Raw genomic sequence first — 18064 nt, 5'->3', positions numbered from 1 at the left:
TTCAGTTTATTTTAGCAGCGTGTGGAGATAGGGAGGCGCTTGTGCCATCCTCTGAACTAGTCTGTGCTATTTCACAAGTTCAACATTGCACACTTTGCACCATCTCAAAGGCCCATTTCCCTGCCCCAATACCCAGTCCTGGAACAAAGCCCCACACCATGCGACAACCAAATTCAGCAGTTTTCATGAATCATCACCATCACTCCTACAGCTCCTGTCCATCGGGTGCAGATGTCTCGGCTAAACAGGGGGGCACAACAACTGTTGGGGCACGGTAAAGTGCAGGTGACAAAATAACCACAGAACAGTACCAGTGCAATGAAGTCTCGTGCGTGGGCAAGGACGTATGCATGTGCACGCACACATGCACACCGAACTTCGTGCCTGCAGTGCAAACAAACGGTGTAAAATGCCACGACAGAAGCAGCAAATGGTTCTGTACACAGGGACTGAGCGAGAGTCAGTGAAAAAGGGAACGAGAAAGGAATGAAACTAGGAAATCCACCAGTAACTGATTTCCAGAGCTATCCAGCTTTTTGATCATCACCTCCCACCTTCTCCCACGTGCTTGGCAAAAAAACTTGTTAAAAATAAACAACAAAAACTCTTCAGCATAACTCATTTCTGAGGGGGAAAACAGCCCAGGGCTTCAGCGAACCCCCTTGACCACATCGTGCCAGCTCAGTCAATCACCCAGAACAACTCCCAGCACCTTCCTGACTTACTGCCCCCCCCCTCCATAAATCCTCTCAGGGAACAGAAAACAACAAATATTTGCCATGAAATGGTCACAATTGTGCTGGTAGTTTAAAATACACCTGTTTCACCAAGATGCCAAGAATTAAAGCAATGCCAAATGACAACGAGGTATTTCCCTGAACACATTTCTCCTGTGTTTGCTTAGCAGCCATCATCCAACAACAAAAATAGCCTATTTCAGCACCGTTACTGTTTCAGTAAACCGCAAGTAGATAACAGCAGGCACCTGATAAAACATACAAGCAAACTCAAGACCAAGCATTCAAGCCTACCTTGCCAAAGCTTCCCTTCCCAATCGCCCGGAGAATCTGGAAGTGGTCAAAGTTCACTACAAGGTAAAGAAAAAAGAATTTAAATTTGTAAATGCTTTACTGAAAAGATCTTATATTTAAAAGGAAGACAAGGAGACAACTAAAGAGCATTGGTCAAGCTTTTATTAAGTCACCGCCTCCGGGGGAAGATGCAGGACAGAAGTTGTTTTTCTTTCAACAGTTTCTTTGCGTCTGCTTGAAGTAGCTAGCGAACAGGTTGAATTAGGTTACTGAATAAGTGGTTAAGCACCAGCTAAAATACAGCTTCGAGCTGTGTCGATACAGGAGGGGCCTCACAGAGATGCCGTAAGTGCGTGAGCAAACTCGGAGCAGCCGCTGCTCTCCCCGCGCCTGGCTCCGTGCCGCTGGTGCACAGTCAAGAGCCAGTCGGTCTGGTGTTTGTGCTTTCCAAAGGCCAACATTTCGAGGAGGGCAACTGACTTCCACTCTCTTCATGTGCAAACCCATCTGCACCAGATCTGTTATTTTTTCCAGAGCCACGGTGAGGAGTAATGACAAAAAAGGACAGTGCAGCTGTAACACTTCAGCTACTGCCTTGACCAGCAGCCACTACAAACAAGATTATTTTTACGAAACTATTGCTGTGATCTAATCTAATATCAGTCCTAAATAAATAAAGAAGATAGGTCTGTTTATACCAATAATGAGATAATCCCCATTGCCATATAGTTGGAGTCCCCCACAGACAAACGAATAAACACCGTCACAAAAGCCAACGCAAAGGACACAGCATTACTCCCACTTCACAAATCGTCTCTTAATACCCCAGTTCCTTAATGACCTCCCAGCTCCGTAAGCTGCAGGGCTGCAGACGGAGCCCATGGTGCGCACACACTGCACATCAGCGCTGGCTGCTGCACGAGCACACACTTTAACTTCTGGTCAGCCCTGAAGTGGTCGGGCAGGTGGACTGGATGATCGTCGCGGGTCCCTTCCAACTGAACTACTCTGTTCTATTCTGAGCCCAGTGTGCTCTCGAAGTGGCCGCAGGTGTTTAGGAGGAGCTTGCTGGTGGACTGAGCTGCACCCTGCACTGCTCCACCCGTCAGCCCTTGCCGTTTCTACCATGAGACCCTGACCATGCAAGGGGACCCTCAGCATCTCCTCCCCAGAAAGCTCTGAAGGCTGGACAAAGAGAAATGCTTGGCACGGGCTTGGGGATTTGCAGTGTGAATGATGCATGAGATGGTCAACAGAGAGCAGTGAACCCATGTTTGACTGACGGTGGAGACCAAAATCACACAGGAAGAGTGGGAGCAAAGAATTCACTATAAATATTCCGAGTCCCACTCCCAGATCTTAAATAAATGCACATCTGTCATCTCTGAGGATGAATCAAAAGCCCACGCATGCCCGTGGAGTTCCTATTACCCTTTTGTGCTAGGCTTATATCCAAAATATTGTTATTGTCGCTTTTGTGGGACATTTTCTGCAGGAGAACTCGGAAAACTTTGCCAAATGAAATTGAAAACAGAGTCTGGGCCAGCTCCTACCACGTATCTCCCCCCACTCCATAAGCAACGCTGAAGGGCAGATGCACCGTCTCCTCCCCTGGGATGCTCCAGGACACTCCGTGAAAGACCACGTGGGGAAACCAGTGCCGGCCCGTCCTTCTGACGGCCTCCCGCGCCTCCGGAGGAAAAGCTCAGCTACACGGGTGGTGTGTCATGTCCTTATCGCTCCCCTTCTCGGTGGGTGAACAGCTTTCTTTTAGTGGGACTTGACAGGTCTTGGGCTGAGAAGCCATGAGATATTGGCAAGGACGCAGGTAACGCCTGGAGCCAGTGGCCGGCTCGTCCGAGATGCTGCAGGAGCTGCAACCCGGTCGCCTGCTCCCTCCTGTCTGACAAACCCCAGCCCTGCAGGGAGCAATCTGCAGCCACAGGCTGCTGATTTTATTGAGTTTTTTCCTACCACCCCTATTAGAGAGCCTGTAGTGAGCGATGGGTAACCACAGCTACATCTTGTTCATAAATACTCTTTCTGAAATCCAAAACGTTACCACACACAATGCTGAAGTATTTGGGGCAATGGATCCAATTTTTTTCACGTGCAAGCAAATCCATTAATTGAACTCCGGTCACTACGAAATACTCAAAGAGGAAACCCAGCTATAGTGAGCACCTTCAAAGCACAGCGTTTTCTTGGCAATTAAACCATGTGCAAGTGCTCACGATCTGCATTCACTCCAGGAGGACAGTTTCTGACAATTCATTATAATGTTTGGAATATTGTAAAAAATCATTGCCACTGAGAAAACAAAACCAAAAGTGTCATTTCCATGTATCCATGACTACAACTGATCTAGAAAGCATGCTCCAGTCAGCAGTCAAGCAACAAATCTAGATGTGAATATTCACCAGGCCTTTGAACCTATCAGCAAAGATGTCACTTTTAATAAATTAAATAGACAGTTCTGCTGATTTGAAGTTCAGATGATGTTAGATGAACAGGCACTGACTGGTTTTTTTCAGTTTCATTGTCTTCTTCAGGAATTAGTAAGCAATCCTGTTAAAGAAAAAGCAAATCTCAACGTTTGAGGAAGAAAATCATAGTAGCAGCATGTTGCTTTTTGTGCGCAACACACTGGATTTCTAAAAATGAGAACATATCACTACAGAATATGTGATTATCCCTAAAATAGAAATCCTGAACCTGCCTGGAACAATTACGTATGCTCCAGAGACTCCACTTTCTGTGAGCTGACAAGAGAAAGCTGTCTTTCACCCGCAACTAGAAGAGCTGATTATTGGGGGGTGACTGGTACGAGCCTGAGTCACAGATGCCAGCGGAGGATTTCATGACACACGCTCCCAGCCAGCGGGAGATGACAGCTGTTGCCTCTTCACAGGACCATACTCACCCACGACTTTGACTTCAGCATGGCACAGTTTTGACAGTCACAATCTGTAAGTACAGAAATGGTTTTGGCTTGAGGTTGAACCGGAGGAACCTGTCAGAGGGAGAGAGGGACCTGAAAACCTGGGATGCTTTAGGAAGCATTTCTTTACCAAGAGGGTGGTCCAACACTGGAAGAGGCTTCCTGGGGAGGTGGTCGATGCCCCAAGCCTGTCAGGGTTTAAGAGCCATTTGGACAATGCCCTTAGCAACGTGCTTTAACTTTTGGTCAGCCCTGAAGTGGTCAGGCAGTTGGAGTAGATGATCGTTGTAGGCCCCTTCCAACTGAAATAGTCTATTCTACTCCTAGTCTAGTCTAGTCTGGTCTGGTCTGTTCCATTCCGTTCTAAAACCCTTTGCAATGTACAACTGCAAGGGAACGTGGCACTGCAGCGCAAAGGTGCTGACTTGTTGGTCGCACCACAGTCCGATGCCATCTGTTGTGCTGAAATGCCCCAATGGGTATTTTGTTAGCTCCTCATGAAAAAAAATATGCTAATTATTCCTATTGACTCCTCTAACAGCTTGTTATCGATATAGCACCTTTGCAGGTAAGTGGAACTGCTGGACGTAAGATGTTGGTATTTGCCACAAGAGAGACATGCCTCTCCCTGGCTCTCCCTGGCATCAAGAGACAAACCATGAATCACAAATAAAGATAAATACCGTGACCTGGATTTGCTTGGTTCGGCGTGGTTTTGTTCTCAGTCTCCAGTAACGCATGAAAAGCAGGATGGCAGGGTTTCATGCGCCTGTTGGACCTCACCAAACCTCACGCAGCCCAGTCCAGCCCACTTCACAAGAGAGTGCCAGGTGCTGCACCGACATCTCTATAATTAAGATTTCATTGTAGTCACAAAATGTACTGTGTGATAAAGCAGGCTGGATGCACAGCTTCTATTTTCCAGTGAAATAAAGAGAATGAAGAATATGTTTCTCTGCAAAAATTCTTTGTATAGAAGGACAAGTATGCCTCAATACAAGATGCAAAAAAATGAGGTTTTTCTCTTTACTATCTTAAAATTATGAATGTTTTCATTATTTTTGCTGTTCATTCTGCATTTATTTAGAAGATATCTAAAAGTATGGCAAGATAAAACTACCATAAAACTTCAGATACACAGTGGACATCCAGTGAGGGTTCAACATCAGGACCTGGTATTAATGTCCACCAGTAGGGAAACAATGGATGCAGTTAGCAAACCTGGTATCCAATATCCACAAATCTGGGGAAAACAGAAAATTCAAATCACATTTTAAGGATCGAGTCAACCTTTCACTATTTATCTGCGGGTTTTCCAGCTCCAGGAATGACTCTCTACAACACTGAAGACCTAAGAAATTCTTTTTTGAGTCTTGTAACAGCAAATTTGTAGGGCTAGCATGGCATGATCGACTTCCTCTTTCTATCAATGTATTTCTATATGTTGGCATAATTAATAGCATTTGTCTACCTATTATATTACTGCAATCTAGCTTTGGAAGAAAGCACCACGGTAATTGATGTAGAAGCATTAATATGCGGCCACAGTAACCACAAGCTTGCTGCCACAAAATGCCAAGAGCTTTAGCTCACAGAAGAGAGTTACAGCTTAGACTTAAAAGTCGTTGCACACATCGATTGCAGCCAGAAAGGAGAGGCCGCTTCTGCAAACCGCGAGGCGGTGGATGGACAGGGAGGGCGGCCAGCCAGGCCGTGCCGGGAGGGGGACGGCCTGCGGGGAGCATGGGGCACAGGGGCACTGCAACGGGGAAGGTGGTCGTGAAAGTCAGAGGATGACGAAAAGGATCCACAGAAGGACTAACAGATGGCGGGATTGCGAGCAGCTTTTAGAGCAATGCAGAGGGCCTGAGCAAGGAGATTGGGCAGACCAGGGAAGTACTGCAAAGAGCCTGTAAGGGAAATGTGGGCATCACTGCAAATGGAAACCTCAGACAATTTCCAAAGAAGAGAGCCTGCTAAAAACAGTGGGGGAGAGAGAGGGCCGGCCAACAGGAGGGAGAGGGAGGACTCGCTATGAAAAGCTTTCAAATTGGAGGATGAACCTGAGTGAACTGGGAAGATTAGGGAGATCAAAAGTAGATTTGTGATTAGAGATGAGGTGAAGCAACTTGGGAGAAAAAGCAGAGGTATTTGATGGAGAGAGGGAGCACAGGTCAATGGGGAATGCTATCAGCAGTCCTCCCCAAGCCTGAAACCCTTTGAACGCAAAGCATCCATTTTTCTCTAACTCGAAGGCTCCATATGGCGCAAGAAACCACTGCTTTCCTTTCTATCACTGGAAAAAGCACAACCAATATGTTCGGTCTCCTACATCTCGGGCTGATCTGTTTTGCCTATTCATATCCACAGAGAAGATTACATGGATGAGAAAAATGGAAATACAGTATAATGTGACTGACAGGAAACTCAAGTGAGCATTAACTACCCAGGAATTCAGGGAATGCTGGTAGATAATGAAAGAAATTAAAGGTATAATACAAGCCCAGTGCTATAAATGAACCCCTTTAGAAACTAAGGATTCAAACATACTATTAGGAAGCAACTCTCAAGTCATGTAAAAACAGCGAGTTAATGTATGATTAAAAATGAATCTCTGTGACTCCGTAAGGAATCAAATACACCATGCAAAGCAACTGCAAAGTCATTTTAGGAAGACTGGGTTATTGATATTGAGTACAATAATGTTTGCATTGGCTAGAAACCATTCCTAATTAGCACAAAAATACTGCTTGCATTGGCCAGGAACCCTTCCAAACAAGTGCAAGTGTATTACATTCATCTGCTTCTCCATCAAGGAGCTCGGGAGGCACTAGAGATTGCAGAGAGAAACACAGCACCTTGTCCCTTGTGTTCTGTATGCTTCACAAAGGCTATTTCTGTTAGAAAAAACTATATTACTTTGTACTAACAACCCAGGGAGGCAAATGGGTTATTCATTAACCACCCAGCTGAGCTCTCCGGTGGTGCAGATTAGCGAGCACTAAATGAGCTCACCGTGGTCTTGGCCAAAAGCACGGGAGCCAAGCCCGTGCTTTGCGCAGGCAGGCTGATGGGCAAACCAGGCGGTTGGCATGGGCCGCGCAGCTGCCGCAGCCATCGGCCTGCCTCAGCTCCGGGCCGAGGCGTGTTTTCGGAGGCTGGCTGCAGAGGGGCTGAACACACGAACGCTCGCCAGAGCCCTCCGGACCATCCAAAACAAAACCAGTAACCAGTGCCCCGAGGCCAAGGCCGAAGATGGTTTTGTTTCTCCGTGCTCCCACGTGTCCAGCTAGTATTTCTAGAAGGGTAATGCCTCTCAGCAAAATTCTCTGGTAAATGGCCTGTTTTATGCAGGTATTGCTTGTTAAACAGCTTCCAAGCAAATTACAGAGTGGTGGTATCGCAAAAGCAAATGTTATATAGAGATTCACCCTGCTACGCATGCATACGCTCCAGGCAGAGCACCGGGGCTCGGCCGGCCTCGGAGCCACCCCCACACGGGCCGTGCAGGAGTGGGAGGCTCCAGGCCAGCAGCACCTCGCTCCCTCGTCCCCGGGGGTCTGCCGGGCCCCGGGGGGTCGCTGCTTCCCAGCCCCTCATGGCTCCCAGGCCTGGGAACCTCGGCCACTGACTGCCAGCCAGGCTGGGGGCAGGCGCCAGCAGCCCAGCGCGGGGTCTCGGCCGTGCGGCTCTGCCAGCACAAAGCCTCCCACGGCCGCTCGGACGAGGGGAGCAGGCCGGTGCTGTGCTGGCAGCTGGCAGAGACACCCACCAAAAGCAAACCTCCCTGCACCAGGGGCTCTGCCTGCAGAAAAGCTCGAGGAGCTCTCGCCTGGAATACAAGCAGCCATACTCCGCTGCGGACACAAGTTCATCTGTTCCCAAGAGCAGCGACTGCAGGCTTTCCAGGGCAAGAACCATCACGTTAAATTTGTACGGGAAAATTTTATATGCAGCTAGAATAAAATCTCCCTGGCAAATAATCAAACTCTTCCAGCGTACCGAGTCTAAAGTAGAGCAGAGCTGAAGCCGTTTGATCACAGTATCATCTTATCTGGGCTGAAAGGACTGCTCGTTAGAGCCCTAGCAGGAACGACAGGAACACACTGTTTTTATCCCAGTTCCTTGGATGTGTCACTGTTACAAACCCGAGACCTGTTTCCTGGGGCAGACGCACATTTCGGAAGCCAACACCGAGATGCAGGTTTCGACGCAGGAGGACCCTGCAAGGAAAGAGCAATGCGGCAGAGAAAATAAGTCTCTGCCGTCACAGCAGCAATGCCGGCGCCTCTCCCGCCTGACGGGCAAAGAATTCCCCCGGGGGGAAGGGTGAGGAAGGACCGGTGCTCTTGGAAGGACCCTCGCTGCCCCGCCGCGGACCTAGGCCCTCTGCCCAGGCTGCACGCACGCAGATGAGCAGAGCGCTGAGAGCTCTGGTGGGTATTTGAGCATTACTGATAGTCTAGATTAGCTTTGCTGATTATATAGTGAAGGAAAGAAGAGATTTTTCCCATTTTTATGCTATTAGTATTTTTCACCACAGATGGGAAAAAAAAAATGGGACAAAAAAGCAACCCTGGATGGAGGAAGAGTAAAGCTGATACACAAACTCTCCGGGAACAGCACAGAAATTAATTGAGTGCTAAATATGAAACTAAATCCATGAGGCCGTGATGATCCGAGCACTGCCCCTCCAGACACGAGCAGCAGGGCGTCCTCTGCCACCTCCCCAGCACTCCCCGTCCGCACACCAGCCCGGTCTCCTGGGCCAGCCGGACCCCCAGCTCCACCTCTCCACGTACGGGCAGAGGCGGCTTCACAGGCACAGCAGAAGGCACCAAGCTAATTTTCCATGCCAAATAACTTAAGCTTAGCCTGAAGTGCCTGCGATCACACAGGCCAGCACTACACCAAGGCAAGCTCATCTATGACATCCCCCGACTTGCCCAGTCTCTGGGGGTACACGGGCTGGAGCAAACAGGGCTTGCAGGGACAGGACCCCCTCCGAGCTTTCCACTGGGGCCCCCACCGGCGCTGCCGCGCGCCGTGGAAATAAACAGAAGCCACGCTGGCGGTGAAAGAGGAAGAACGGGAGGAGGACTGGACCGAACGAGGCCCAGCTACGGCTCTGCGGCACTTCTTCCTTCACCGCCTCTGCCAGCTCAGGCCCACGGCTGCCTGGCTGGCTTTACAGGATAATCACCACTTCTCGCTCCACAGCACTAGTAATTATTTTTCTTCATCTCTCCCTGCTCTTTATCCCAGAATAGAACAAGAGGATCAGGAAGGTCATTTGAGCCATTTAATTCTGGGATGGTTCCATCATAATTACAAAGTTTGATTTTTCCAGTGGCATGGGGAAAGAAAGAGGGAACCAAACCTCCCCCCAGTCACCTCCTCGCTTCTCAAGGCCAGCTCCCCTCTGCACCACCCGCCCTCCTCCTGAGCCCAGGCTAGCCACCAGGCTGGGCTTACCCCATGGGCTTTCACACGCCGGGAATCGGGGACACCCACTCAGTGGGTAGAAATAAAGGGCACAGCGCTGCTCGGTTGTAGTCCGCACCAGAGCAGGATCACCCCATGAGAACGATGCACCCAATGCGTGCACTAACCAATGGGCTTTGTATTTTCAACATAAAATGCTTGCAGAAAAGGCTTCTATAGACGTGTATATACACACACACCATATGCACACATACATACAGATGTGTGTGTGTATATATGCCTAGGGACTGATCAGGCAATAAACAGAAAGACTCCTCATTGTTCATTTTTCCCCTTTCCTCTCTTTAACTGAGAAGGGAGTGGGATCTCACACTGGAGACAGGCAGCGCCACGTCTAGGGGCACAAGCAACCTGCAAAATAAGCTGGTGCTGGAGGAGGAGACGCTGCTCTGAAGGAAACGCAGCTCCTGGCCCCTGGGCACGGCAGCAGCACGCACCGCGCACAGCGCCGGGGGTTAGCTGTGCCGACAGACCTTGCCGTGGGCAGCCCCGGGCTTCATCCCTGAGGAGTGGCCCCGGACCACGCTCTCCTTCCCCACGCCACTGTCCCAGCCCTGGGCCAAGGGCGTCCCCGCACGGTGCACCAGGGAGAGGAGGAGACAGCAGAGCCCAGAGCGAAGCCACCAGAAGGAAAGCGGGGAGCGCGATGCAGGCCGGCAAGTGCAGGAGAGGTGCAGGTGGCCCCGGGGCAGCCGAGGTGCCAGCGGTGCTGGCAGAAAGCTCAGGCAAGGCGTCCTGCTTTTCAGCGTGGGTCCTCTGCTCTAGGAATCCAAAACCAGACAGCCAGTTTCTAATGGGCCAAGCAGGTAAACATTTTACCCAGATGATGAAAATTACCATTAAAAAGTACTACGACGTTCCTTCCTTGAAGGCATGACATTTTGCATTAGAAATAAATCCAATTAAATACCAAATTCATCTTCCATCTTTTATCAAGATGACAGATTGGATGTGTACTCTAGCCTTTAGTTGTTTTGTTGCTTTTTTTACCCCACTTCTACAGCTTAGAAAATTTTATTTCAAGTAACTAAAATTGATTTATCAACAAAAAAAAAGTCTTTATAGCACATGTTTATAGTAGCATAACATTAGCAATAAACATCTGCTAAATGTTACTTAATGTTTTTGCAACATATGTTATAAATGATAGATGGATGATTTTAGGTGCCGTATAAAATATTTAGGTTGCATTGTGTTCAGGGCTAGGCCGTGACTGCTGAAAACCCTGAAGTGAACACAAAGCACCTTAGTAAAGCGAAACAGTTTTAGACAAATTTATTCCAACAAAAATTGTAAAGCTGGCTATACCAAAACACTTACTTAATTTCCTCAGTTTGATTTCATTTTTTTACAGTCTGTAGGGAGGTGGGAAAGTCTCTCTTCTTCTGGAATGTTTTCAAAACTGACCTTGACAGTACTTTTCTGTATAAGATGGCCTCCTTTGCATTGTAATTTTAAAAGCTAAAAAGAATAAATAATTACACAAAACGAAATGTTTGACCCAAAATGGAAGTTTTGCTTTCTCTGCTGAAAAATGTGGATTTGGGGTATTTTACTCTGAAATGCTGCTGAACCTGCAGCCCCCATTCTCTCCCCTCCTGGTGCAGCTCCGCGCACCGGCCACGTGAGAGGCGACCCCCCAGCCCTGATCAGCGCGCGCCCACCCCGGCGCGGGGCTCCAGCCCCTCCGAGCGCCGGAGCACCCAGCTCCAGCGACCGCCCTGGCAGAGCGGATTTGCTGCCGCGCTGCGGGACACAACCCGTCCCAAACCACAGCCGCCTGGCCAGGCTGCCTGGCGGCTTTGCCTTCAGGACGTCGGACTGGGCGACGGCTCCTCAGCCCTTCTCCACCCCTGCTTAGCAGAAGTCTCGTCTGATGCTCGCGTTACCGGGTCTATCGGCAAAGTGAGCCCCGCCGGAGCCCTCGCAGTGCTGCAGAGGCAACGCTTTGCTTTTCACTACAGCTCAGAAACAGCTTTCTGTTGAAACTGATTTTGATAGAAAACACTCTCATTAAAAAAAATCTTTCAAGTTTTCTCAAAAACTAGGCTGAAAATAAAGTTTGAGGCAACTTTGCCACTTCCATTTCAAACTGAAAGCTGACGATCTATTTTGCTCAGCGCAACAGTAAAGTTTGGGTTTTGTCAGCCTCGGTTCGCTTCCATTCATGGGAAAAATGTTAATGTTTTATGTACGTACCATATGTTTTGGCTCTGCAGTGGTAAAGTTTGCTGAGCAATGCCAGTTCAAATACAATTACAGAATTCTCATAGGAGGATGCAGAAACCTTTAGTAATCAGAAATAAAATCCAGCCAGTGAAGAAACACACTGTTTCCAGGAAGAAACTTATTACTACTATAGTAAGCCAGCTCCAGTCCTCCACATTTTGGAGAAGGCAGCTACTAACTTCAGATGAACCAGAAGTCCACAAGGGACTCTTGCGATGAAGAGAAAGCACGAGGAAGAAGAAAAGAAGGAAACGTTTTAAAAGTCTGTAATAAAACTGGGGATGCAGAAGTTCAAGAACCATCTCCAAAATTAAATCAAAAGATACATGAAAGAGATGGGTCTTTTAAAAGTCTAAGAAAGTAATTTAACTAGGAATTCCTTTGATACAGGATTTTTTTCCCCTTTATGGGGTTGCGTGCCTAGCCTCACGAGACCCCAGTTCATCATCTCATGTCCTTAACATAACTCCAGATAAATGCTTTTTACGCAGCCAGCAAGAGTTTTTGTTACTGCAGCCCGTTCAGAGAAATCCTCCCTTAACTATTTTCTTCTAAAAGTCACCTTAGTACAGCCGCCACACCGGCCGCCCATCTTAAACTTTATACCCGCGTCTCAGGATGCTGCTGCCGTGCCACCACCTCTCTGCTCTCAGACCGGCCGCCACCACCAGAAAATGAAACCCCGGGGGCTGGGGCTGCGACCGGGGGCCCCCGCTGCCGGGAGCGCTGCCGGCTGGAGCAGGCACGCACCCAGGGCGAGGGCAGCCCCGAGAGCCGGGCCGCAGCGCTCCGGACAAGGCACCGCACGCGCGCCAGTTGAGCTGAACTCAGCTCTCGGGTACAGGGTCCTCATTATAATTATCAGAGAAAGGAAACTAAGAATTAACAATACACTAATCCAAGTTTTGTTATGCAAGGACATCTTTGTATTTTAATATTAGCCATAACAGCAGGAACACATAGCACGTGGACATGAGCAATGCCCAAGTCCTCGGCTTTTCCCTCCCCGAAAGGGAGAGGGGTGCCGGGGTGGGCAGAGAAGGGCCGGCTCCCCGCGGGAGGCAGCAGCGGCGCAGCAGGGCTGGCCACGCTCTGCGGGACCCGTCACCTGCTGCAGACGTTGGAACGGCGCTGTGCCCTGCTACTTCCTTACAGCCTTCCTCATCAGACCTGCCGCCTCATAAAAAATGGATATTGCAGCATTCCTCAGCCTCCACACTTGTAAAGAAAACCTGCACTGCACCCTCAAGCTGTATCTGAACTGTAAAATATTTAAGCCCATCCAGCAATGCTTGACGAGTTCTGAAAACACGGGAATTCCAGTAGGGTTTGCAGCTAAGCTTATGCAAAACGGTCTTTAAGTGGCAGGAGGATGCGTCGTAAGCCCTGCCGGGGAGCGGGTGCGTGCTCAGTTCTGTCCGGAGCACGCGCCTGCTGCCCCGCGAGAGGCGTCCTGCCAACCAGCAGGACCAGAACCCCTTCTGCTTAGGGCAACCTCTTCCACAGCAATTTTCCTGTTTATTTTTTTCTTGGCAGCCACTCCAGCATGACCTGGGATGGATAAGGCTCCAAGAGAGAGGGGGAAAGACCAACATCACACAGCCCATGGTGCATGGGCAAAAATTACCATAGGGACCTGCAAGCTAGGGTGTTTTACTTTACTCCTGGGTATATAGAGCAGGAAAATTTTCGGGGGTTCACTTATAATGACGACTAGGAAAAAAATTAATGCCAGTTTTTAGTGCTCTGTAGGGAAGCAATTCTGTCAACCAAACTTAATTGCCTTATTTGAAATTTCTAGAAAACATGGCAATCAAAGACAGCAGTGCAGGCCCCCTAGTCTGTGCTGAACTGTGAGGCCCAGTGCTGCACGAGTGCAGTTAAAGCTTTGCTCTGTATATGCCAAGAAAACATACATTAAATGGATTAAGAGCAGGATGAGCTGTGGCTTTCTGGCACAGTTTTTAAAGCAATAACCATTTTTCAGTTCTGTCTAATATAACAAGGATAGAATTTTCCACATTTATGCCACAGTAATGGTTTCATTTAGCATCCCGAACTTGCAGTGTAATAAATACGTGTTTTATATTAGAAGTAAAGTCTGCTTATTTTCATGAACTTAGCTCACACTGGTTCTGACTGTGCAAGGGAGACCATGAAATGAGAAGTTAATTCTTTAAAACATTTCAATCCACAATTTGAGCAGAAGTTGAACAGCGACAAAGCCACCCTTGAGGGTCTGACACTACAAACTGCTTCAGATCCTCAGGTCTTTAACTCACCCTTGTCCTGAGGATGAGCACAAGCCTAAAGCTCCTATCTTCTTTCAACAGGAACCTCCTTTGAGTGAATTCACGGAATGTAAAGGATGCAAAGGATTCGTGCTGCCCTCCTGCACAGGAACATATTTGCCCTGGTTTCAGCTGGCATAGAGTTAATTTTCTTCTTAGCTGGTATAGTGCTGTGTTTTGGAGTTAGGATGAGAATAATGTTGATAACACACTGACGTTTTGGTTCTTGCTGAGTAGAGTTTACACCAGTCAAGGACTTTTCAGCTTCCCCTGCTCTGCCCCGTGCACAAGAAGCTGGGAGGGGGCACGGCCAGGACAGCTGGCCCAGACTGGCCCCAGGGCTATGCCATACCGTATGGCATCGTGCCCAGTATAGAAACTGGGGGAAGAATCATAGAATCCTTAAGGTTGGAAAAGACCCTTATGATCATGGAGTCCAACCGTTAACCCAGCACTGCCAAGGCCACCACTAACCCATGTCCCCAAGCACCACATCTCCCTGGCTTTTAAATCCCTCCAGGGGTGGGGACTCAGCCCCTGCCCTGGGCAGCCTGGGCCAGGGCCTGACAGCCCTTTGGGGGAAGGAATGTTCCCTAATACCCAACCCAACCCTGCCCTGGCGCAGCTTGAGGCCGTTCCCTCTCGTCCCAGCGCTTGTTCCTGGGGAGCAGAGACCGACCCCCCCGGCTCCAGCCTCCTTTCAGGCCGTTGCAGAGAGCGATGAGGGCTCCCCTCAGCCTCCTCTTCTCCAGGCTGAGCCCCCCCAGCTCCCCCAGCCGCTCCTCCCCAGCCTTGTGCTCCAGCCCCTGCCCCAGCCTCGCTGCCCTGCTCTGGCCACGCTCCAGCCCCTCCATGGCCGCCTTGGGGTGCGGGGCCCAGCGCTGAGCACAGCATTCGAGGGGCGGCCTCACCAGTGCCCAGCGCAGGGGCACCATCCCTGCCCTGCTCCCGCTGGCCACACTAGGAAGGGGGGGGGACACGTTTGGCGTGATGGCGTTTGTCTCCCCAAGTCCCCGTTACGCGTGATGGAGCCCTGCTTTCCTGGCGATGGCTGAGCACCCGCCTGCCGATGGGAAGTAGTGAATGAATTCCTTGCTTTGCTTTGCCTGCGCGCGCGGCTTTTGCTTTACCTATTAAACCGTCTTTATCTCAACCCATGAGTTTTCTCACTTTTGCTCTTCCCATTCTCTCCCCCATCCCACCGGGCACGAGTGGGCGAGCTGGGGTTAAACCACGACAGTATTTTGCTCAGAAAGCACGCTACCTTTCATGTTATAGCTTCTTCTCTATGTTAATCACTTTAAAGTTGCTAAATTATTCACCGTTCAGAAAATACATTTTCATTGCCTAGAGTTGGCAATCGAGAATGACTTACAGAAATAGGTCATCCTCATCCCATAGAAGAATTAACATACACTTCGTGTGCTCCCCCCTCCCCCCCCCCCCAGTTTCCATTTTTAAGCTCTGTTCCACGTGAGGGTGGGCCAAATTTAAACCGTCTGCATTTTTCATGCTGCTCCATCACGCTAAACCCACAGTCTTCACAATGTGCCTTGACTTTACATTTTTAATAAAGCACACCCAGCAACAAAATTAATAGACCGTCTTTTGCATGGTATTCCCACAGACCATGAGCAAAGCTTTAACGATAACTGCAAAGGATACGACCCGAGTTTTCCAACGCCGCTACCTCCGCTTTGGAAAACTCCCTCCCACCTGGAGCCCCCAACCATCACCACCCTCAGCCACGAGGCTTTGTCATCTGCCCTGGAGGGGGGAGCAGGCTGCGGTTTTCTTTCTTTTTCTTTACCTACATACCTCCAAAATAAGCAGATTTTAACATGACATTTAAAAAAAAAAAATGCTGGCACATTTAATTTGCTGTTTTTACACATTTCCAAATTAAATGCAATTTGCTAGGGACTGTTCCCCAGCAAGCTGTTAGCCATAATATGCCCAGGCTGCTGTCTATTGGGTCCACATCAATTTTTCCTCGCTGGGAACCACAGAACAAGGGCCTCGTTCAAGCTTTCTGTTCCTTCTATGCTTTGCACAGGCGGAGGTGGCACTTGCCAGCATTTGATTACATGGAAATCATACTGGTATCTCCAGCCTCTGGGAAACGGGATTCAACTAAGAGGAAACAAACGGCACACGAAAACCAAAGTACAAAGCAAGAAAGCTTTAACATACCATCGCCAGAATGGATGATAAAGAGCAAAATCGAGATTTAAGCCCAGCATGCAGTCAGGGAAGCAAAGGAAACCTGGTTTGGTCGGTGCAAAGAAGGATGGAGGGGCCGCAGCAGCACGCAGGTGTCACTGAGGACACCGACAGCCGCCCGCCCCGTGCTCTATTCCTGGCTCCGTCTCTGATCCAAGTGCATTGAACTGCCTCCCTCTTTGTGCTCCTTGCTGAAAAGCCTGTTCTGCAGCGCGAAGCGTGCCTCGCACGGCGTGCCGTACCCACAAGGGCCAGCACAGAGGGATCTTATTCTCAACAGAAACGGTGCAAAGAGCAGAATTACACACAGACTGGGCAGCTTGCTGCTTGCAGGTCAGCGCTTGCCGCTCCCAGACGGAGAAAGAGCACAAATAATGAGAAGAGGTCCACGAACCGTTGTTTGGGAACTCTAAGGTACAAATTTGACTCTATTCACGATGGCACTGGTAGAGCTCGGGGATGATATTTTGGCCCAGCAGAATCGACAGGAGGTTTCCCGGGTGACTTTAATGAGACAGTTTTCCTGGTAAAACTCTGGAAGGTGCCCGTCTCACTGCATCAAAAAACACAAGCCGTGTGTTCGGTTTTGTTAAGCGCCAGGGATCTGCCTTAAGCCAGACTCACGGTTACACAACTTAACACTGGCTGCTTTCAGCAGGGTCCACGGACGCAAACCTGGCAGAGAATCCACGGCAGAAGCAGGTCCTTCGGGCGTAACGCTTGGCAATGGGACCCTATTTGTTTGCGATTCACACCAAGTAAGAGAGATGCTGATCGCGGAACAAAACCTGCCCTGCCGTATGCAGCGGATTAATTACCGCACCGTTTTGTTCCCGTAGCAGGTCGAAGCGATCATTACCTACTCAGGAAAACGAGTGCTAATAATAGTATTGCTCACAATCTTATTCCAGCATTCAATTCAAACCAATTGTTCAGCTCAATAGCAAACAGCTTACACTAATTCCTCCTAACTTTTAATACTTGTGTATTGAGAAATACGGAGTTCACACTGAAATGGCACAAATTCTAATACACAGCAGGATTAACTCTTCATGCTTTAAACTTAATTATGTGCAGTCAGGTGGCACTTGATATTCCTTCTTCCTCAGCTAAACCCAACAACACACGTTTAATGATTTTGGCGCACATACGCTGATGGAGCTAATTAGGACTCCTGTAGAGCTGAGCTCAACTTTTTCAGTGTTGTCTAAACTGAAAACAAAATGTTCTAGAAGCCATACTGCGCAGCACAGACTCGCTGCAGACAACGTGCTCCCGTGCATCTACAACAACCCGATAACGTTTGCTGGGAAAAATGAAAATACCTCCGAAGATAAATAATGAACACTCCATTTCCTGGGCTTTCAGCGTTTCACCGTTGACTCCAGTTTCAGGAGGATCAAACCAGGAACCAAATCGAAACCTCGCTTATATACATTGAAATGGATTATGCTAAAGGCTAAATGAAATAAAAGCTTAATTTAACAATTCAAGCAATAAACAAAATGAATTTCTCCATCCGTGACTTGGTATTAAATGTGAGAAGGTACACTGCTCACTCAGGTTAGACGCTAGCTGATCTGTCATTAACCGAACCATAGTGTATCTTACCGTGCTGTTCGAACCCAAGAAGGTAAGTTTTGGCATGCATTAGCTGGCCGTGCTGTGGTATAAGCTTTCTAATATAAGCCAAGGGAACAGAAGTCAGCCAAGAAATATCAGGCCAGCGCCTTAGATAAAGTCCTCGCCGAGACGTGCCTGGGCGTCTCGGCCATTTGTCTGCGCTCTCCCCGGGGCCATCCATCCACGGCGCCCACCAGCAGCCCCACGCACAGGGTGGCCGG

General features: G+C 48.9%; 1 protein-coding gene across 1 annotated transcript in view; it reads right to left on the bottom strand.

The window, feature by feature from the left end:
- Window positions 1-18064, bottom strand: part of STK32C (serine/threonine kinase 32C) — a gene marked incomplete at both ends in the record, with an annotated part of 94602 nt that overhangs the window by 39604 nt on the left and 36934 nt on the right. Inside the window, one exon of the mRNA XM_082308468.1 lies at window positions 1032-1087. Coding sequence (XP_082164594.1) covers window positions 1032-1087 — 56 coding nt within the window. The remainder of the gene's footprint in view (window positions 1-1031; window positions 1088-18064) is intronic.

Source organism: Platalea leucorodia (genome assembly GCF_965183815.1).
Source record: "Platalea leucorodia genome assembly, chromosome: 4".
Taxonomy (NCBI): Eukaryota; Metazoa; Chordata; class Aves; order Pelecaniformes; family Threskiornithidae; genus Platalea; species Platalea leucorodia.
The sequence above is the reverse complement of the archived record's forward strand: the minus strand, read 5'-3'. Positions and strand labels throughout refer to the sequence as shown.